General features: G+C 54.2%; 2 protein-coding genes across 6 annotated transcripts in view; one reads left to right on the top strand and one right to left on the bottom strand.

The window, feature by feature from the left end:
• The window catches only part of FCSK (fucose kinase), a 41,355-nt gene extending 37,638 nt beyond the window's left edge, over positions 1–3,717 (top strand). For 4 of the 5 annotated variants that reach the window (XM_050922336.1, XM_050922335.1, XM_050922339.1 and 1 more), the window contains 3 exons: positions 1,028–1,127; positions 2,650–2,873; positions 3,124–3,717. In XM_050922336.1, the coding sequence (XP_050778293.1) occupies positions 1,028–1,127; positions 2,650–2,873; positions 3,124–3,225 (426 nt within the window). In that variant the 3' untranslated portion in view covers positions 3,226–3,717. Of the gene's footprint in view, positions 1–1,027; positions 1,128–2,649; positions 2,874–3,123 lie in introns of those variants that run through there. The other variant, XM_050922338.1, reaches the window with a different exon arrangement.
• Positions 3,718–5,800: 2,083 nt separating this feature from the next.
• COG4 (component of oligomeric golgi complex 4) overlaps positions 5,801–20,793 on the bottom strand; it is a 30,069-nt gene continuing 15,076 nt past the window's right edge. The window contains exons 10-19 of the mRNA XM_050922366.1: positions 19,377–19,495; positions 17,705–17,871; positions 15,967–16,132; positions 14,452–14,514; positions 11,649–11,765; positions 10,105–10,197; positions 8,159–8,242; positions 7,651–7,752; positions 7,014–7,142; positions 5,801–6,702 (exon numbers count right to left, since the gene is read on the bottom strand). Of these exons, the coding sequence (XP_050778323.1) occupies positions 6,568–6,702; positions 7,014–7,142; positions 7,651–7,752; positions 8,159–8,242; positions 10,105–10,197; positions 11,649–11,765; positions 14,452–14,514; positions 15,967–16,132; positions 17,705–17,871; positions 19,377–19,495 (1,175 nt within the window). The 3' untranslated portion in view covers positions 5,801–6,567. The remainder of the gene's footprint in view (positions 6,703–7,013; positions 7,143–7,650; positions 7,753–8,158; positions 8,243–10,104; positions 10,198–11,648; positions 11,766–14,451; positions 14,515–15,966; positions 16,133–17,704; positions 17,872–19,376; positions 19,496–20,793) is intronic.

Below are 20,793 nucleotides of genomic sequence, written 5' to 3'. Positions count from 1 at the left end.
CTGGGATTTTCTTTATTTGTAACTCATAGGAACAACCTGGGCGCCGCCTTCCCGTGCTCTGGAGAGCAGCTCACAGTGCCCGCAAGTGGGGGGTTTCCCTAAACTGCTCTGGATAGAGGCCAGGCTGCAAATCATTCTCACACAACCCCTCAGGATCCTGCTCAGCAATTGGGCTCCCCATGGAGCCCTCTGCCCCCCACTCTCTGCTAGTGGGGTGCAGCTCCAGCAGCAGGGGAGCCCTAGGCAGGGGAACAGCAGAATCTGGGCCAGCCTGCAGGACAGCCAGGCGTCCAACAGCAGGAGCAGAGCGCAGGGCTGTCAGACAGCAGCTCCCACCTCTAGCGGGCAGAGCCCTGCCCGACGATTGGTTCCGTGCCTGGAAGTAGCTGCTGGCAGTGAGAGTTCGGGGTCACCTGGCAGGGGCCCTGCCTCCCCCACTTGAGGCACGGCAGGGGGGCTCTGAGGCAGCGGGAGTCCATGCAGCGGAGTGGAGACGGGCCTTAACCCGAGCCCCTGCCTGCGCTGGGGGGAGGGAAGGGGGTATTAATGCTCGCAGAGGAGCCTTGCCTTGCCCGCCACAGCAAGGGGTGAGGCTTGCTGCCCCCCCCAGGCATGGCTGGGTCCCCAGAGAACGTCTGAGCCAGGGGCCCTGCAGAGCCACCTCTGCCCATTTCCCTTCGGTTCCATGTGCTGCTGCCCCTGTTCAGGGCTGAGCTGGCTCAGGTGCTGGGGATGGGTCACAGCTGGATCCAGGGCCAGTAGCCCAGCCTCAGGGGTTAAGTCCCAGCTCGTTTCTGCCAGCTTGGAGGAGCCGCCGCGGCCATCGCACAACTCCTCCCCTCCCCCCCAGGATCCCTGGACCAGCAAAGCTGCTGGGAGCTGCACTGAACAGATGGGAAACAGGCTCACTCCTGTTTTCCTGGTGCATCCCCGAGTGCCGGGGGTGGGGGTCAATAGCAGGGCAGGGCCCCTCGGGCTGGGAAGGCAGGTGAAGGTGATGCAGTTCATGGCTGGCCTCCCCTTGCAGGACGTGCTCAGGAACTGGTATGCCAGGCTGCCAGCGATTGTGCAGAACGCCGACGCCCTGGTGAGCAACGCGGAGCAGTGCGCCCGGGCCTTTCAGCAAGGTAAAGCAGCTGCACGCTCATCTCCGGGGCCCAGGGGGCCTTTCTGGAACCTGCCCTGAGCGCATGGCCCCTCTGCCGGGGTAGGGGCACTGTGGCTAAGGGCTCACATGCTGCTGGGGCAAGCAGACAGGAAAGGCACCGCAGCTCCTGGGCTGTAGAGATCCCTTGGCTGGCCCAGGCCTAGCACCTGAGCAAGGTGCAGGCCTCTGGGAGCCCAGCTCCAGCCTAAGCACGGTGGTTGGCCTGCACTGCCGGCCGGGACTTGCAGCCTGCTGGGACTTGCAGCCTGCACTGCCCGCCGGGACACTGAAGAGGAAGGCAGCTGCCATCTGCTCCATTTCATGCCAATTCCATGGATGCCTCCTGCCAAGGCAGCCCTGCTCCAATGCCTTTAGCGCAGGTCCCACTTGTGCTTAGAAAGCCAAACAGCAGCTCTGTCAAGGTGGGCTGGGAGCCGCGGTGCTGGCTAGGATGTGATCAGGGTGCCACGGGGCCATGCCTTCACAGGGAGCCCTGGAACCTCACAGGTGCACAGGGCTGCTCCTGCTGGAGCACTGTGCTTACGGCCTGGTTAAACTACGGTTTTGGTCAGTCGTTTCGAGCCGGTGCGTGTCGATGCAGCCTTAACACCTCATCAGCAGAGCAAATTGCTTTCCCAGTCTGTTTTCCCCCCCCTCCATGCAGAGGACTGTACAGGCCAGCGCCCCCACCCAGGCTGCACAAAGGTGAGCCCTGCTCTTGCTGGGGTGCAACTGCAGCTGGGTTGAAACATTTGAAAAAACAGCAGACCCGCTGGTGGCTTGTTACTGGGGAGTCAGAGGCAGGAGCTTGTGTAACCCCCCCCCACAGCTCAGGAGCAGCACATGGATCGGTAGGAACCAGGGGGATTGGGGGCGAGCGACTGTAGCTCTGGGCTCTTTACATCAAGGCTGGATGCCTTTCTATAAAACAAGCTCGAGATCCAGGCTTGAGGCAGTATTTCCTTGATGAGCTTCTGGTCTGATCGAATGGCCCCTTCTGCCCTTAATCCATGAATAGCCACCAAGCGCCAGTCCCTTGACGGCTGCAGAATCTTCATCGCAGCTGGTGCTGATGAAAAAGCTGCTGAGTTCTACCTCCTCTAAGTAGCTGGAGATTCTGCAGCTCAGAAGCTGCCTCGTCTCACTGCAGCCTGAGCCAAGGGGCATGTCGGAGAAAGAGGGAGCTGCACCGTCTTTGCAGTGTCCCTTTTCTGACTACATCTGTGCTAAGAACATGGAAAGAGCCAGAATCCACCCCCCTTTCCCCAGGGGAATGTTACAGATATGCAGACTTGGCTAGCAAGGGAGGCCATGGCGTTCACCACCAGGCAGGTGAAATGCTGCGGTGTCAGGCTGGCCAAGCGTTATCATTTAGTTCTGATAGCACTGGCAGGGCAGACCCTGCCCACGTCCCCTGAGACCAGGGCTGGGGAACCCTTAGGGAACAGCTGCAGCTCTCCTGGGCACAGATCAATTCTTGACATTCTCATTGTCTGCTCTAGGTAACCTGCCCCTCCTTGGCGAGTGCCTGACCCACTACTGGCACCAGAAGAAGTGCATGGCCCCGGGTTGTGAGCCCCTGGCTGTCAGACGCATGATGGATGCTCTCCAGCCGTATGTCTATGGGCAGAGCTTGGCAGGAGCTGGAGGTGGCGGGTTCCTCTACATCTTAACCAAGGAGCCCAGCCAGAAAGACTTTATACAGCAAATTCTAGCAAACACAGAGGTGAGCCATGCCCATTCGCTACCACCCATCTCAGGGGTGATCAGGGCAGCGGATGGCTCTGCAGGGCCTTGCGTGTCCCAGGCACTGCGAGAGGGGTGCAGACTACAGCAGCCTGTGTCTCGTGGCATGTTGGCCAGGCAGTGGGAGGGGGTTAGAACTAAGCAAATAGTCCCCATGCTACACCCACAGCTATTACCACCTAACAGCAAGGCCCCCGCTGTTGCTTTACTAACGCAACCTTTCATTGCAGGGCCTGGGGAATTTCAGCATCCACACCGTTGAAGTGGACACAGCTGGCTTCTCTCTGCAGCTAGTGGGGAGAGACCCTAAAGCAAGAGGTGACACGGAGTGAGAGGGCACAGCCGGTCACGTGAAGGCCAACGGGGCCCTGGTCTTTGTGCACTGCCAGTGAATGTTCAGAGAGCAGCCAACCTCCCACCGTGGCGTGAAAAACCTGCCCTAGGATTTTCCACTCACAGGAGTGGTGGGTGAATCCGTCCTGGTTTGGCTTCAATTCAGAGTGACTTCTGGCTTCAACAGCAGCAGCTGCACAGATTGCATGATCATCGCTGTAGAGTACGGGCCTCTGCCATTGGGCTGATGGAGCTGGGAAGCCCTCGGCCCCACAGCAGCCTGGGCTAGTGCCTATGACAGAACCAGGCCAGGTTCACCGGCAGGCCCCTCACTGTTTGACAGCAGCGCGATGCTTTGGAGCAGTCCCACCCACAGGCTGGATAAACAGGCTTGGCAGAATCTGTAATATTTTATAATTTCGACTGATATCAACATCTATTTTTAAGCATTTTTTCTATTCATCAATTAAAACGTTCGTAAGTGTGGGAAATTCTGGAGGGGCCAGCCAAGTTACTTAATGACAGACACTGAGGCCGAAAGCTAAAGCTGTAACGGTTAAAACATAAATTGTGACCATCACGTCAAACTCTGCAAGTAACCTGACATCACACCTCCAAGGCTTCAAGCAGCAGTTCCTTTTACTTTGCCTTTCTCAGGGGTGGGCAAACTTTTTGGCCCGAGGGCCACATCTGGGAATAGAAATTGTATGGCAGGCCATGAATGCTCACAAAATTGGGGCTGTGGTGTGGGAGGGGATGAGGGCTCTGGTTGGGGGTGCAGGATCTGGGGTGGGGCCAGAAATGAGTTCAGGGTGTAGGAGGGTGCTCTCAGCTGGGACCAAGGGGTTCAGAGGTCAGGAGGGGGATCAGAGCTGGGGCAGGGGGTTGGGGTGCAGGCTCCAGCTGGGAGTGTGTGCTCTGGGGGGGCTGAGGGGTTTGGGGTGCAGGAAGGTGCTCTGGGCTAGGACCAAGGGGTTTGGAGGGGGATCAGGGCTGGGGCTCAGGGGTTTGGGGCATGGGGGGATGAGAGGTTTGGGGTACAAGAGGGTGCTCCAGACTGGGAAAAAGGGGTTTGGAGGGTGGGAGGGGGATCAGGGCTGGGGCTTGGGGTGCAGGCTCCAGGCACCACGTACCTCAAGCAGTGCCCAGAAGCAGCGGCACGTCCCTCTCTAGCTCCTACATGAAGGCATGGCCAGGCAACTCTACACACTGCTCCATCTGCAGGCACCACCCCTGCAGCTCCCATTGGCTGTGGTTCCCAGCCAATGGGAGCTGCAGGGGTGGCACTTGAGGTGGGGACAGTGTGCAGAGCAGAACCCCCTGGCTGCCCCTATGCATAGGAGCTGGAGAGGGGCTATGCTGCTGCTTCTGGGAGCTGCGTGGAGCAGCCCCTGACCCTGCTCCCTGGCTGGAGTGCCAGAACAGGGCAAGTCCCAGACCCTGCCCCGAGTGCGAGCTCGAGAGCCAGATTCAAACAGCTGGTGGGCTGGATCTGGCCCGTGGCCTATCTGTACATTTCAATCATTGACTGAAATTGTTTTTCATCTATTTGTACAATGAAATCAGTGTTTCAACGTCTGCTGATAAAAAACTAATCCTTTCAAGCCTCTATAGAACAGAGATGGCCACCGCCGTTGCTCAGGTCCTGTACCTGTATTTTTATATGGTCTTTCTGCAGATGGCATCAGTAACTGGGTCCATGGGAATGGTGACTAATGCTTGATTTGCAGGTATCTCCTGCACTGAGCCATCTCCTGAGGACAGGTTAGTGGAGCCCCTTTTCCTATTGTCAGTAGGATCAGAGCACAAAGCCTGCTGACTGACTCACGCCCAGTACAGCAGGACAGTGAATAGTCCCGCGTGCTTTGAGACACGTGTTCATCGCCATGTAGGGGAGCGCGCAGGAGCCAAGCCCAGCCTGCACATTCTAGCTAAACATTCCCTGGGGCAGCCCAAATCATACTGATTCCGTGTGTGTGGGGATCCTTTGTGACCTGCCAGCAACTCGCTCACTGGCAGTGCTGCCTGGGAGGGCGGGCAGGCCTGGCTTCCAGCAGCAGCCAAGTCCCTGAACACTACAGAAATCTTTGAGTTCTGTGGTGAGTCATTGCTCCTGCCCTTTCTCTGACCACCAAGAGCTGAGTTTTTCCTCCGTGGGAGTCCATTCTTCCTGTACATGAAAGGACCCCCCCCAGCATGCTGTCACTCTTCCCCCCAGCAGGCTGTGCGTTCCCAGCAGAGCCCTGGCCTTGAGGCAGCTCAGCCCACCCAGCTGGAGCCGAAGGCTTTGCAGAGAGGCAGAGCTCGTCTGCACCAGCAGGGCTGAGAGCATCACGCAGCACAGCTGCCTGGTAGGGAGATGGCACTAGCACGGTCCTGGGCTAAGCAGAGCAAGTTCAGCATCACTGAGACTAGCCCAGTGCCAACTATGTGCCCTCAGGGCCCCAGGCAGATGGACAAGACAAGCGAACACCCCACTGCAGGTAGGGCAGGAGCCTGCAGGAGGTTCTGGCCTTAGCTCCCATTGGCCATGCGCTCGCCCACCCCGTAACACACGTCACCGAGGAACGTTACTCCCCACTCCTCCATCTTTATTCACTGCCTCGCTGCACAGTGTAAACAGGTACAAGAGGACCCAGAGCCCTGATTCCAGAAGGGACTTGACCATCAGCAGCCTCCATGTGAATTTCAGACACTCTCCACTAAGGCCCCAGCCTGAAGAACTAGCCCAGGAGGCAGCTCCTCCTCCTGAACAAGGCCTGCCCTTGGGACGCCAGCAGCTGACCTGTGAACCGTCACCACAGCCAGGGGAAGAACGCCAGGATTACACCCTGTTGGGCCAGGGCAACCATGGTTTGTGGAGGGCGGCACAAGGTCACTGGGGCTTGAGTCACTGCATGAGGCAGCATCTGGGACTACAGCCACAACTCCACAGAACCGGTCATGAGAGAGGAAGGCATGAGCAAGCTCTAACCCTCTGTCAGAACAGCCTGAGCCTTTACTGTTAGTGTCATGGGGAGGGCACCTCAGTGAGGAACCCTGCTGGAATGCCACTGCTCGAAAACATGAGCGACTGCACGGCCGCTGTATCTCTGCTCCCTGAAGGGCAGTGAGCTGCACCGGGCCTTCTCCCATGCCAGGAAAGCCGGGTGTGGGGCACTGGGGAGCAGCACTGGAATCATCACAGGGCTGGTGGCTGACAGCGCCAGCCAGTCGCCCCTGGGCTTGTCACAGTCCTGCTGCAGCGAGTGCTGGGAGCACGAGGACGGGCCCCAGGGATTGCTATGTTCACACTATGAAGCGCATCCGAGGACGTCCAGGCGCTGCAGATAGCGTGACAGCTACAGGCGCAGCCTCTTAATGTCCTCGCTGCGGAAGTCGATTCTGAGGGCCAGCACCTGACGGACCTCTGCTGGGGTGAGGCGCCAGGTCAGGGGGCCTGAGTTGGGGCCCCAATAATCCAGGATCTCTGTCACCTGGAGAAAGAAAGAAAATGGGAAATGACAACCCATGAATATGCCATTCTCCTCCCCAGCTCCAGCTCCAGGGAAGATCAGACGCTCCAGAGCAGGGGGATGGGCATGATGGGTGGGCAGAAGCTCCACGTTCCTGCAACTACCCCTCCCACCCCAGCAGCAAGTGCTGCAGGAACAGCAGGCATGGGGGGACGGGGGCTGCAGCTGCAAACCAGGCTGAGCCTAGGAGACCTCTGTGGAGGCTGGCTCGGGAAAAAGCTGCTGCTGCTCATTCCACCACCCCCAGCACAGAGAGTCAGAGGAGAGCTCACCCGTTCCAGATTGAGGATGGTCGCCATCTGGGAAAGACGAGCAAACTTGTCCCGGATGGTCCAGGTGGTCACGGTGGTGAGATAGGCTATCAGCGATCTCAGCTCCTTATCGAACTGCAGGCCGCCAAGCTGGGCGCACCAAGCAAACCAGGTTACTCTTCCATGGGCACATGGCTTTGGATCTTACAGATGGTCATGACGGGTGAGGAGAGGGAAGAATTCCATGGAACTTGGTGCTCTGGGGCTGGAAAGTAGGCAGTGGCTTATAGCTGGACACTTTAGGGGCCAACGCCTCTTTCGCGGCAAGGTCTCCTAGCCCCACTGCCAAAGCTTCCTCTGACCGTTCGCTCCAATCGGGGCTCTTTTGAGCTGGCTAAGTCTAGTCACATGCACGGGCTCACTGAGTGGGGAGGGAAACTGAAGCTTTAGCTTCGAAGGCTGGAACTGCAGGGTAGCAGGAGCCTCGACAACAGCCCAGCAGGAAGCTCAGTGGCACTGCCGGCAGGGGAACGTCTGTACCGCGCGTTCTAGCCCAGCCTCCCCACCCCTCTTAGGGCAGGAGGGGGCGAAGGCAGGACTCTCCCGGGCCTGCTGTGAGTCCGGCGGTTGCTGCGCAAGGACACAGCTGTCTGCTTACCCTGCTGAAGGTGGATTTGAGAACCACCTTCTCCAGCTCAATGGCAATGAGACTAGTGGTCAGGCTGCTGAGGCTGTCGTAGATCACAGGTGAGAGCCCAGCCTGGGGAGAGAAAACCATGTCACTGTCCTGAAGCCACTGGGCAGGAGTCAACAGAAACCAGCACCAGTGAAAGGCCTGGAATCAGTGAGAACAGCCATAGGCACGGTGCTAACGGCCGTGCTTAAAGAGCGGAGCCAAAGCAAACCACAACGGCTCAGCGGTCAGGCCTGGGGCACCAGGACTTGGGAACATGCACAGATGTGAGTATCCCTGACCTCTCGGGGAGGGCTCAGCACTGGAGAATCAAAGCGAAGGGGGCTACTTTGGGTTGTTTTAAACAGCAGCCGCAATGAGGGGAGGACTGTGTCCATCACTTGCCAGAGCAAGGTGTCTGAAGTCAGGCAATGCCACTGTGCATGACTGACCCGAAGCCTCAGTTAGGTTATTGGTGCTCAGGAAAACTCACCTTGAACTCTGCCATTTGCTGTTCCAGGTTGATGATGAACTGCTGGACCCAGGGGTCATTGGCTTCATAATCATTGAACTCTTCCTAGTATTGGAGCAGAACGCAGAGCTAATTACTTATCCCCAACACCCCTGGCTTGTGAAGAGCTGCTCTCAGTCAGGACTGGGAGAACCTGCTGGAGCTACAGAGTGCTAGTGGGTCTTACATCCCTGCTGCACTGCATCAAGTCCGCCACAGTTTCTCTGCTCAGCTTTATCTGGCCTGTAGATTTAGCAGACCCCAGGATGCCCAAGTTATATGGACTAAAGGAGGAGTCTTTTTGTGCTCATCTGTGTCCCCACGTAGGAGAGGCCAGGAGAAAGGACAAGGGCATGCCTAACCTGGGCCCAGCACTTTCAGATGGCTAGGTAGATCGTGTACCTACTAACATGATGCTCTAAGGCCGTGCTTCGGGGGGAAAACAGATTGCCTGGGACTTAGAAAGGATTCTCCCCTCCCTCCGCATAGAATCACAGAATTGTAGGACTGGAAGGCACCTCAAGAGGTCTCTAGCCCAGCCCCTGCATCACAGCAGGACTATTGTCTAAACCATCTGACAGGTGTTTGTCTAACCCACTCATAAAAACTTCCAATGATGGAGATTCCACAACCTCCCTAGACAATTTATCCCAGTGCTTAACCACCCTGACAGTTAGGAAGTTTTTCCTAATGTCCAACCTAAACCTCCTTGTCCTGTCCTCAGAGGTTAAAGAGAACAATTCTTCTCCCTCCTGCTTGTAACAACCTTTTGTGTACTTGAGAAGACTGAGAAGAGGGGACATAACAGTTTTCTTCTCCAAACTAAACAAATCCAATTCTTTCAATCTTTCCTCACAGGTCATGTTTTCTAGACCTTTAATGATTTTTGTTGTTCTTCTCTGGACTCTCTCTATTTGTCCACATCTTTCCAGACACGTGGTGCCCACGACTGGACACAATACTCCAGTTGAGGCCTAATCAGCGTGGAGCAGAGCAGAAGAATTACTTCTTGTGTCTTGTTTACAACACTCCTGCTAATACATCCCAGAAGGATGTTCACTTTTTTTGCAACAGTGTTACACTGTTGACTCATATTTAGCTTGTGATCCACTATGACCCCCAGATCCCTTTCCGCGGTACTCCTTCCTAGGCAGTCATTGCTCATTCTGTACGTGTGCAATTGATTGTTCCTTCCTAAGTGGAGGACTTTGCATTTGTCCTTATTCAATTTCATCCTATTTAATTCAGATCATTTCTCCAGATGATCTCGAATTTTAATCCTATTCTCCAAAGCACTTGCAACCTCTCCCAGCTTGGTATTGTCCACAAACTTTAAGTGTATTCTCTATGCCGTTATCTGCATATACTCCAATGCACAACTTGACCAGTTGTGTTACCAGCAAGGCATTTCTGCCTTGCTCTGAAGTATCAGATACAAGGCAAGGATGCAGGACTACCTGGACCAATGGTCTAATCTGGTACGGCTACTTAAAGCAACAACTCACAAAGTCAGCCCCTCAGGCACCAGTGCAGTGCATCCTAAGGGACATTCCAGGGGTGGGGAGCAGATATTCCTTCTTGCCAAAATGTACCCATCCCACACAAACCAGCTAGTATGACGCTTTTCAGAACTGTGCGTCACCAGCATGAGAAGTCTTGAGTTGTGACACTGGGACAGGAAAGGTCCCTGACAGTGCAGCATTCTGCACCCCTCACCACGTTTTCCTGGGGTCCCATATTCTAGGTTTCAGTGCCACAGGTGGTCCTTGGACAGCCAAGGAGTTCATTGCCTGGCCATGCTGAGGTAACAGCAGGGAAGAAGATCTTTGGGAAGTGAACCAGGCCTGTCCCTCTGACCCCTCCCCGCCCTTACAAGTGCAGAGCCCTATGGAGCTGGATGCTTGGGGATCAGAGAAGGTGAGGCTTACCTCCTCGATATTATGGGAGACCGAAAGGAAGAGGTTGATCCAGGGTTTCACCTGTGGTTTGACAGCTGTGCTGTTCAGTTCACTGAGTCCTTCCTGGGAAGGAGAGGAGAGGAAGAGGACCTGGCCAATGACTGAGCACGCCTTGTTTCCAACAAACATGCAGCTGCTCTTCTCACCCTCCCCAGAGTCTGCCCTGTGAGCCAGGGGAGTGAAGCCTGGAGAGAGACTTGCGCAGGATCAGGCAGCAAGTCAAGATGGGAATGGAGCCCAGGAGTCTGGATGCCAAGCACCATGCTCAGGAGCCAGGTGAGGCTCTAGCCCCAAGGTAAGAGGGGGAAGGCCACTGACTGATGCGGCCTTCTGCTTGCTCAGGGCAAGGAGGCAGCCACGGGCGGATTCCAAACCCCGCCCCCCAGGAAAAGCGCTGAGCAGAGCTAGCTGTCGTCGCAGTGGCTCTGCTTTCCCAGGTTGCAGGAGTTCCACGTCGCACATGCAGCAGCTTGTGAGTGGTGGCTGTTGGTGGCCTAGGCAAGTCCTAGGTAGCTGCGAGCGCTCTAGCCTTGCAGCTACCTAGGACTTGCCTAGGCCACCATGAAGGGGCTCCCTGCCTGGCTCAGGGGACACCAGGGGTCATTCTGCAAGAAGCTTCTCCCCAGGCAGTTGGTGGAAGTTTTTAATTACAACTGGCATCTTGGAGTCTGCTGCGGGCAGCTGCCCTTTTCCACTGAAAGGGGATATCTGAGACTGAGGCAGCACGGGAGCTCAATCGCTTCCCATCCAGCTTTAACAAGACTGGGTTGACAACTTTCCTGCGTGGTTTCAGCATTAGCCACGCGCCTTGGAGCCGGCCTGCGACCCAGGGACGGTGCCCGGCAAAGCAAGAGAAAATGCTTTTGCTCTCCTTGCTCCTCTCACCAGGCGAAAGATGGCCTCAGGGTTTGCTCAAACCAAGTTCTCTGCTGCTTGGCTTCCACACACCAAACATTAAGCCTTCCTCTTCCTCTCATTGGCAAACTCGCTGGAGGACATGAGATTGCAGCCTTAGCAGCAGCTACCCACTGAGAGAAGGGGAAGCTGGTATTTCGATAGGAGAAGAGAGATGCTGGTTCTTGGATTACATCTGTGGGATGGCAAGAGCTCCTCAGATGCCATCCTTAGACAGACCTGCCGAATGTCTTGCCAAGGTTCCCCCCAAAGAGGGAGAAGGGACGATCTGAGAACTCGTGTGTCCAATTTTAAAATACTGCACCTTTACCGGGCGAGACCAGCTTCACTCAGCACAAAGCAGCAAGGGGAACCACATTCCTTCTGCTCTGCAGCTCACCTTTAGTGCCTATTCCTCCCCAGCCAGAAGCATCACTGTTACTCAGCATACGATCAATGCTTACTCCCCCTCCACACCACCTTACACCATTCTGGGCTGGACTCAGAGCCAGGGCTAGCACAGGCCCTGGGCTGATGATTTCCCATTTGTGGGTGCGTTTCAGAGCCAGCCGAGTGGCTGCGTCAGCCAGAGCGCACCACACGCACGGCAAACAGCTCACCTGCAGCAGATCTCTGAACTTGTTCGACACGGCAGCCATGTCAGCGAGGCAGCTGTCGATCTTGGCTTCAGCTTGTTCACCCCCAAAGCCTTGGCTGAGCAGCTTGGCGCAGTCGCTCTGTGGGAAAGACACACCCAGACGCAGACTGTAAGTGCTATGGGACACTTGGAGCACTCTGCACTGGCATAGCAGCTTGTCAGCTCTTTGGGGCAGGGATCAGCTTTTACACAGCACAACGGGACCCTGCTACGGTCATACAAAGAAATCCTCCTCACCCTCACAACCCTCCCGCCCCCCCATGCTTGCGGAGAACACTTGGTGCCCACTGGTAGGATAACGTAACTAATGCGGCTGTATGACGAAGGACCAGCCAACAGGCCAGAGAGGCACTGAGTGATTCAAGGGAAGAGGTTGAAGGGGATTGGACATGTTGTATGGGTGTCAAAAGCCATACTTCCAGACAAGCCTGTGACTGGACTTGGTGGAAAATGGGAAAGAGGAGGACAACAGATGTCACAAGAAAACCATTGAGAAAGATGCCGCTGTCGTGGAAACAGACCACAATGGAGCAGGAAACGTGGCACTAGACAGACTGAGATGGACCCACCTGGTTGCCTCATGTGTCACAAGGCGTAAGAGCATCTAATCCAAGACCTAGGGAAATTATCTCCACGTTACAGATGGAGGAACAAGGAGTGGAGCGTTTTTAGCGTTTTCACAAGGTCTAACCAAACACTGACGAGTGACCCCTTGGCCTGGCCAGAGGAGAGATTTCAGCCGTGTTTTCGGAAAAGGACAAGTCCCAGCATGAAAGTCTCTTTTACTGGGATGAACATCAACAGCCCAATACTACCAGCACTAATAGGTATTTATTTTGCAGTTGCACCCTGGAACCCATCATGGAGCAGCACCTCACTGTGCTAGGAGCTGTACAAATGTAACAAAGACAGTCCCTGCCCCAAACGGCATAACAGATAGAGAATGTCTATCTTCCCCAGCTGGCAGAGTCTCAGCACCCAATCTGCAGCACCAGCCTGTAGATTCGGGCAGGCACAAGTCTGCATGTGCTTTGTTTGCACTGGCAAATCCAGTTACTCAATTGTGTCTGCAAATCAGGTTCTTCGACCACCTTCTTCCCCTGTCCACACCCCAAGCTTCTACTTCCCCACTCTACGCCTTCAATCACTGCCTTTTTCCACTACTTCCCTCCCCAACTGCAACCTCCCCCACCACACCCCAATAATAAACACACAGATTAGTGTTAACACCTTCTGAAAATAAACCCCTGTTAATTTAAGAACCATTAAGATACATGCTCAACTCTAACCAACCACAAGTTTTACATAACTTGTCCCCCTTCCCATGGTCCCACCCACAGTCCTTCTGGCCTCAGCTGCTTGGATCACATTGATTTAGACTATAAGCTCTGCAAGCCATTGGCTAGATCTTCTACATGCTTTGGACAGCAGTCACTCTGTTTTGACACTAGGTATTAATTTAGCAGCTGAGCTAAATCCCCTTTAAAAAAATCAGGTTCTCATGGCTGGTGGTTTTTTATTTTTTCAGGAGTCCGTGTGTGTATGGTCAGTATTTTCTTCTGGTTAGTCCACTGGGCTACCACATATAGGTAGTCAGGACAAAGTGAGTTTGGAGATAAATAAGGTAAGGTGAACAGAGTTCAAAGGTGATCAGCAGAAATGGTACTGGAGATTTGGGGCTTGTCTACATGGACAGAGCTACAGCAGAAGACAAGGGAAGCGTCTCCCATTCGTGTAGTTCAGGGCTTCTCAAACTGTGGGCTGGGACCCCAAAAATAGGATGTGACCCCATTTTAATGGGGTTTCCAGGGCTGGCTTAGACTTGCTGGGGCCCAGTGCTAAAGCCAAAGTCCGAGCCCCACTGCCTGGGACCAAAGCCCGAGCCCTGGGCGACATCTCTCAGGTTACAGGTCCCCTGCCTGGGGCTGAAACCATTGAGCTTCAGCTTTGCCCCCTCTCCCCTGCTGGGATGGTGGGGCTCAGGCTTTGGCCCCCCTGCCCAGGGTAGTGGGGCTTGAGCGGGCTCAGGCTTTGGCCCCCTCTCCTGGGGTCGTGTAGTAATTTTTGTTGTGAGAAGGGGGTCGCGGTGCAATGAAGGTTGAGACCCTCTGGTGTAGTTAAGCCATCGCCCCGAGAGATGGAAGCTATGGCGATGGGAGAAGCTCTCAGACACAGCACTGTCTACACAAGAGGTCAGAGCGATATAATGATGTCATTCAGAAGTGTGGCATTTTCACATCCCTGAGCGACACAGCTAGGTCTGTAGTGTAGACCTGGGCCTTGGAAAATGAGAGTGATAAAGAAAGGCTAAAACCAGAATGGAAAGAAAAGAGATTCAGACATAAAAGCTGTACGCGAATGAGCATATTCTCATTAGACACAGATCAAACATGTAGTAATGGCCCCACAACAGGAAGATTTAGATATAAAATGAAAACAGGAAACAAATCGCCATCCCTGTAAACAATGAAGGCTTCAGCCTCATAGAAAATTTGGAAATTCGTTAGGGATAATTACATCTATTCTGCCAGGAGGTAGGTGGATGGACTCAGGTAACTGATAATGGTCCCATCCAGCCCAGTTTTTTCTACCAATCTCTTTGAACTAGCAGGACAGGTCACCCGAGGTTAAGTAAGATCCCTGAAAGTCGAGTAAGGCCAAAAGCACAGGAGGCTAGGAGTGTTCATTCCCTAATGTGTACCCAGCTGGACGGGAGTGGATTGTAAGGCTGGTTACAGGAAGCCAATAAAGATGCCAGACATTACCTCCAAAGTCTTCTTCAAGGTCATGATGTTTTCGCTGCAGACCTCCACATTGTTCAAGGTGACCTGGAACAAAGAGGAAGGAGCATAAAGTCAACTGCAAATAGGTAAGTGTAGAAGACATGATACGTTTCCAGTGATGTGCGATCTACCCGCCCTCCACTGCTGTTTTATATATAAGTGTTTGAGTGACAGCTCTCTGCCTCATTCCTGCAGGAAGTCCCACCCTTGTGTTTTGCATCACTTTTGTGGCAGCATCCCAGAGAACACTCTGGGTTAGGAACACCCAGAGCCAGCTGCTTACATGCAAGTGAAAGTCCAGGAAAGCGGTGGTGAAAAGCAAGTCATTGATGGGCAGGCAGGAGAGTGCAGAAATTCGCCTGCCCAGTGACAATCCTCATTAAAACATCAGCAGTGGTGACATTTTGCTCTTCACCGCTTGAAGTAAATGTCAGTGCGATGCTGAGATTTGCTGGAGACAGGAAAACGAGCTGGGCTGACAGGTGAATGAGGGACTCCGGCAGGAGCGCTGACATTTTAAGTACTTTGCTTCAGGAAATCCAGAGCCCTGTCACCAAGAGTGTTATGAAATAAAGCAATCGGCCCTGCACCCTCCCTTCACTCACGCCTTTGATTTCTCTACTCCAAGCACAACGAACCACCTGCATAGCCTCCTCATTGCTATGCATTCATAGTGCTGCGGTGGGCAGACAGGGCAGACAGGTCCGTGCCAGCCATCACCACTGCTGCCAGTCAAGGGACTTCACTTGAGGTCTGCTTGGCATCAAGGATGTCTCATCAGTGGGAAACCCTTTCAGTGCTGGATCAGGGAACCAAACAGTGCAGTTTCCCATATGCATGTGTAGGGCATGCGTGGGTGGGTGCATGGGTGTCCTCAGATCTATCCAGCGCTCCTCCAGAGGGAGGGACGCGGCAGAGAGCCACAGAGGCGACAGAGGAGGGCTCACATTTCTTGCTCTGTAAATCTCACTTCCAGGCTCTGACCCCTGAAACACGGCCAGCTGTAGCACAACGTGAAGAGAAGACAATAGAGTGGCTCTCACACTCCAAGCACAGTGGCCGCCTGTGATGAAAACCCCTTCGTCATATCAGCAGAGCTCATTCATCCCATGCAATCCTTCTGTGCAAGATTTCCCCCCTGGGGGGAAGTGGCACCCTCCCAATGCCTCTCTGTGGGGCATCAATGCTAATTTCAACGCAGAGCAGACTCACTTTCCAAGGGGAACAGACAGCTTGTGGGATGACTGGAGGATCTTGCCTGGTTAAGAATCCAGGGAGGAATGGTTTGGGAGATGCAGCATCAACCTTCTGCCAGGAGTCAGAGGTCACCCTGCCCCCATCCTGGCTCTCAGGCCATGGTCATATCACTCAAGCCCAGGAGACACTTTCCCATTCCTGGGATGCTAGATATTCAAGCATCTCCCTTTCCTCAAATTCTCCAGGCCCTCTGTCCTCACCACCTGCCCTTCCCTCCATCCAAGCCTGCACGAAACCCACCAGAAAGGACTGCTTGGCCTCATCGGTGCTTTCGATGCCTTTGGTGTCAAACTTGCCCTGCTGCAGGCTGCTGTGCATGATGTTCACTGCACTGGTCACCCCCCTCTGGATGTCTTGGAATGTGGTGGCCGGGAAGCCAAGCTTCAGCTTGGTGCACAGAACCTCCCTGGAGATGGACAGAGCACACTGTGCCTCAGTACTGAGCAGAGCAAGCCAAGCAGGCGGCCAGAGAAGCATCAGGCCAGGCGCAGTTGCACAAGCCCAGCCCTCTGGCCACAAGTCACCCTGGGAACAATATATGAGAATGAACATGGCCCAGTTCTGCTGGGAGATGGTACAGTCTGCTCCCTGACCACACTTTGCTTTGCTATACAATGCACTCAACAGACCAGTATCAGGACAGGTTAACTGCTAGAAGTCAAAGATACTTTAGTACCGGAAAAGTGGTTCAATACGCTACCAAATTCTGGGAAGCCGACTCGAGCAGCACTGCTGAATTCACCTTACCCAGAAGGCTTCCTTCCAAAGTTGCACAGTTCAGGTAGGAGTATTTCTAGGATGATTTTACAAGTTACAAAACTCTTTATATGTCACTAAAATTCAGCCCACCAGTTCATCCCAGTTTCTTAACTTGTAGGTCTGTTCCTTCCTTAGCTTTGTTCTGGATACCAGCATTCCAGGTACTGGTCTAAGAAGGTACCTCCCTAGCTTGTACTGGGCAGAACATTCATATATTTTGCCTTTGACAACTTTCTAAAGCCAAAGTGGACTTCAGCTTTGCAAAAGCATTATGGGACACACAGCAGAAGGGAACAGGATTACAGAACACAGACAAAGTCAGGCCATGTAACCACAAGAAAAAGTCCTATAACATTATATTGATACTGCGTGCCTAATGCTTGTTACCATACCTGGTGTGAATAAAGTGATAGACACAGATATATAATAATTAGCCTAGCAAATATTGGTCAACAGTTCCCTTCTGCTGAAGTCAGGAGCCGGGATCTAGGCATGGCAAACAGAACCCTGCTAAATCGCTCTGCTCCTCACAAAGTCCACTGCCCAGCATCCAGGGATCCTCCTTTCCAAGCTCTCACCCAAATGGGCTGGTTGCAGCAGCTTGTTGAGATCAGTCACTTCTGTATTTGCTCTGGCTACTGCCATCTTGGGATGCAAAACAGGCACAGGTTGATTTCTGTACCCACATGACCCTTGTTCAAAAGCATCAGGCAGCCACTCAAGTCACTGCATTAAAGTGGCCCCAGGGAACCTCACCTCCCACGTGGAGCTCAGGTGAATGCCTGCAAGTGGCCCAGCACAGACTGTGCAGTCATACAGGTAAACACGTGTAAGTGCTACATGGATTTCCTCTCAGCCCTCTGGAGGACTTTTGGTCTTGAGGCTCTTGCACCCATTCGCCCCACCAAGGCCACCAGGCCCTGGCCAGAGCCAAGGGGCCTGTTTTCACATGGCATATCCCAGAGAAGAGAGATGCTTGAGGTCAGAAGCATGGGAACCCAGAGGTTCTACATGCAGGAAACACCATCCTATGACAAATGCTGTGTTTGTTAAGTATGCAACAAAACCAGATCCAAATAAGGGAGAAATCAGTTATGGTCATTTCTGCTATATAGTGTATATTTTCTCTCATCCCCCCTGCATCCTTCCATGTGCCCTTTGGGGGACTCGGAGACAGCACTCAGCCCCAGGGACACCTGCAGGCAGCCTACCCCGTTACCTGAAGTCGGACTCCAGCTCGGTGGTGGAGTGATTGATCATGGCACAGAGACAATCTATGCTGGAGCTGGACAGGGCGCGCCCGATGCACTTCTTCACTATGTAGAAGACGTCATCCACCATGCTGGAGGTCAGCTGACCCTTCTCACACATGTCCATAGCAACGGCCTGCAGGGAAAGAAAACTCACAGCAGTGAGTGCAGCGGGTAAGGTCCCAGCAGGTCTGGAAGTGACTGAGAGAGGCTCACTGAGCAGCTCAGGTTCACCTTTGGCTGCACAGCTCAAACAAACATTCAGCCCCAAGCACAGCTCCCCTTCCTGCAGGCTGCCCACCCACCTTCCTGGGGCAACTAACCCTTCCAGCCCCACTCTAGCAGCACATCTCCAAGCCTAAGCAGCACTGAGCATCTGCAGCCCCATTTGGTAGTTCTCAATATTCAGTGGTGGCACAAGGAAGATCACCAGGATGCTCCTTCTTCCATCCCACCCCATGTGCTCAGAGAGCTCCACTTCCCAGGCAGCACACTGCCTCCCCACAGCACACCCAGCCAGGGACCTTGGGCCCTGACGTCCATCATCCACACAGCAACACAATACGCTGCTGATAAAACTCAGAGCCAGGCTGGGGGTCTATCTATTAACACATGATCTGTCTCATAGGGATCAAACCCAACCTGCTTACATCATCCCCCTCCAGAGGGCAGGGTATCAGATACATGCTTGTCACGAGGTGACAGAAGAGTCTCTTGCACTGCACGGGGCATGAAAGGAGCTTGGGGTACCTGAAACTCATTGTTATGTCACATTAGCCAGCATCGTAACGTCCATTCCTGGCCAAGGGTCCTTTGGCATGGCACGCTCCATGGCGGAGCATGGGAAGGCAGCCTGAGGAGCAGCACCTTATGCTGCTAGAATGGCTTTCAGCACAAGGATCCAGCACGTCACAAGCTCTGCACACAGGAGTCACTTCATCCACTCCTGAAATACATCCACCCCCGTGCTGCCTGGAGCTGTTCAACAGCGCACAGCAAGCGTTTAGGACAGGAAGCTAAGGATCTGAGCGTGGCTGACACTGCAAGTCAGTTGAGTCATCCCCAAGTCAGCACTTGGCCAGGACAACAAGATTAACACTCCTACTCTAGCAAGAGGTGCCAGGGGATTAACAGCCCCAGGCAGTCAGGACCATGCTTCTACACCCCATCAGCCCAGCAACACCTTAAGCCACCCTTTCCTCCAAGGAAAGGCTACCCACACAGCATCTCCAGCAGCACGTTGGGTTTTCCTTCGGAGGCTGTGGCCAGGTGCAACTCTGCGAAGCCTACCGAGTCTGACCAGCCCATCTGCGTGGGGTGTCCGGCTGCAAGCCTCAGCTAGACAGCTCGCCCTTACTCCATATCAGCATGGGGGACATTGGGCTGGGAAGCGCAGAAAGGAGTGTTTCAATTAATTCTGTACATCGCTCATGACCGCCCCAGAGGTTGTTCAGTTAAAGAGGCCAGGGGAACGAATGGAATCCCCATACACAACACGGGGCAGGGAGCTCCCTGCATGTGTTCACATAGCAGGACCGTGGAGCAGCATGAACCACAGGCTCCCACCTCCTTAATCCCCAGTGGATTCCAAGGCCCGGTCCCCACCCCAGGCTACCCCAGACCCAGTACCGCAGGCCTTACCTTGTTGACAGTCTCCCGCATGAAGTACTCCTCCATGGTGATGTAACAGCCAATCAGCTCCTGCATGGTGCGACTCAACAGGCAGTTGTTCAGGAGCTTGTCCAAAGACTTTTGATGCGCTACGGAGTGCAAACCAGAATCAGCAGCAGTGACTGAGCATGCGAAAGCACCTCCCCATAGCCACCTCAGCTCCTTCGAGGGGCAGCAGCTACCTGCCTGAATGGCATCTGACAGGCACACGTTGTTCAAACCTGCTGCCCTGAACGAAGCGTGTGTCTGAACTGTGCAGCGAAGAGCAGCCGACAGCGCTGCCAAGCTGATTCTGGATGTAGCCTGGACCAGCACCCGGCAAGGCCCCCGGCAGGCCAGCTGCAGCCACGCTGCCTGAGCTGAGAGAAGCTGGGCCAGCTGCAGAAGCAGCATATTTAGTTACTGGGCAAAGGACGAACATCGAACTCATCCGTCAGCTGCTCCTCCTGAGGGACAGATGAGCTCCAAAGGGAAGCCCACCCCCACCGCAGCTGAGAAGATGACAGCTATGGCTGGGGGTCCTCGAAAGCGCAAGGTGAAAGTTACGGGATCCTCAGGACTCCAGCAGTGACACTAAGCTCCCAGTGAGATAGGAGCGGAAATCAAAGCTAGCCATGACCTTAAGACACCAGATGAGCCCTTCATTTAAATTCCTCACCTCTTCCCACGCTACTGCTCCCTTTCCCGGCTCTCCAGCCCATGTGGATCAAAGTTCACTCTGCTCAGAGAGCGATTTCTTTACCTTAAGGATTCTACACTGAAAAGGGGGCTGTTTGCTCTAGTACTATGGCTCCCAAACTGGGGTTTGTGGCGAGCGAGTGGGTCACGTGCTGCTGGGTCACCTCCATTTCCAGCTATTACACAACAGGCAGACATGCGAGTGGAAGCTGGCCCATGCAGCCATGAAAGAAAGCGGTGGCATCCAGGAGACGCTCTCTCCTCTTTCAGCTGCCATCCATGCTACAAATGTATTTAGAAACCCAGTTTTAGAGAACTAAGGTCGCGCATGCAAAGCATGCCAGACACCTGCCAGCGAGGGAGAGATATGGAAGACACGCCCCCACCAAAGGAGGTCCAGGGCAACACCATGACGTGATGTCACCTCTAAATTCAACAATGGCACCGTCCACCTGCTTTGGGTGCGCGGGGGAGAGAGTCCACCCTTTGCATTTGTTAAGTCTGACATGCAACCCCGCTAGCTGTGGGAAAGGAGCCAGATAGCAGAAGGTAAAAGCTAGACTCCCAACCAGCTAGCAGAACAGAAGGCCAGGTTTCCTGTGCCCACCACTCTTCAGGTCTCCCAACAGTGAAGGAGGAGGACACGCTCCAAGAGACGCGCTACTGAGGGGTAAGACTGTGCAGGAGGTTGGATGCATGAAACGCTATC

The sequence above is a fragment of the Gopherus flavomarginatus genome, chromosome 14 (genome assembly GCF_025201925.1).
Source record: "Gopherus flavomarginatus isolate rGopFla2 chromosome 14, rGopFla2.mat.asm, whole genome shotgun sequence".
Taxonomy (NCBI): Eukaryota; Metazoa; Chordata; order Testudines; family Testudinidae; genus Gopherus; species Gopherus flavomarginatus.
This window is presented reverse-complemented; position numbering and strand designations above follow the sequence as displayed.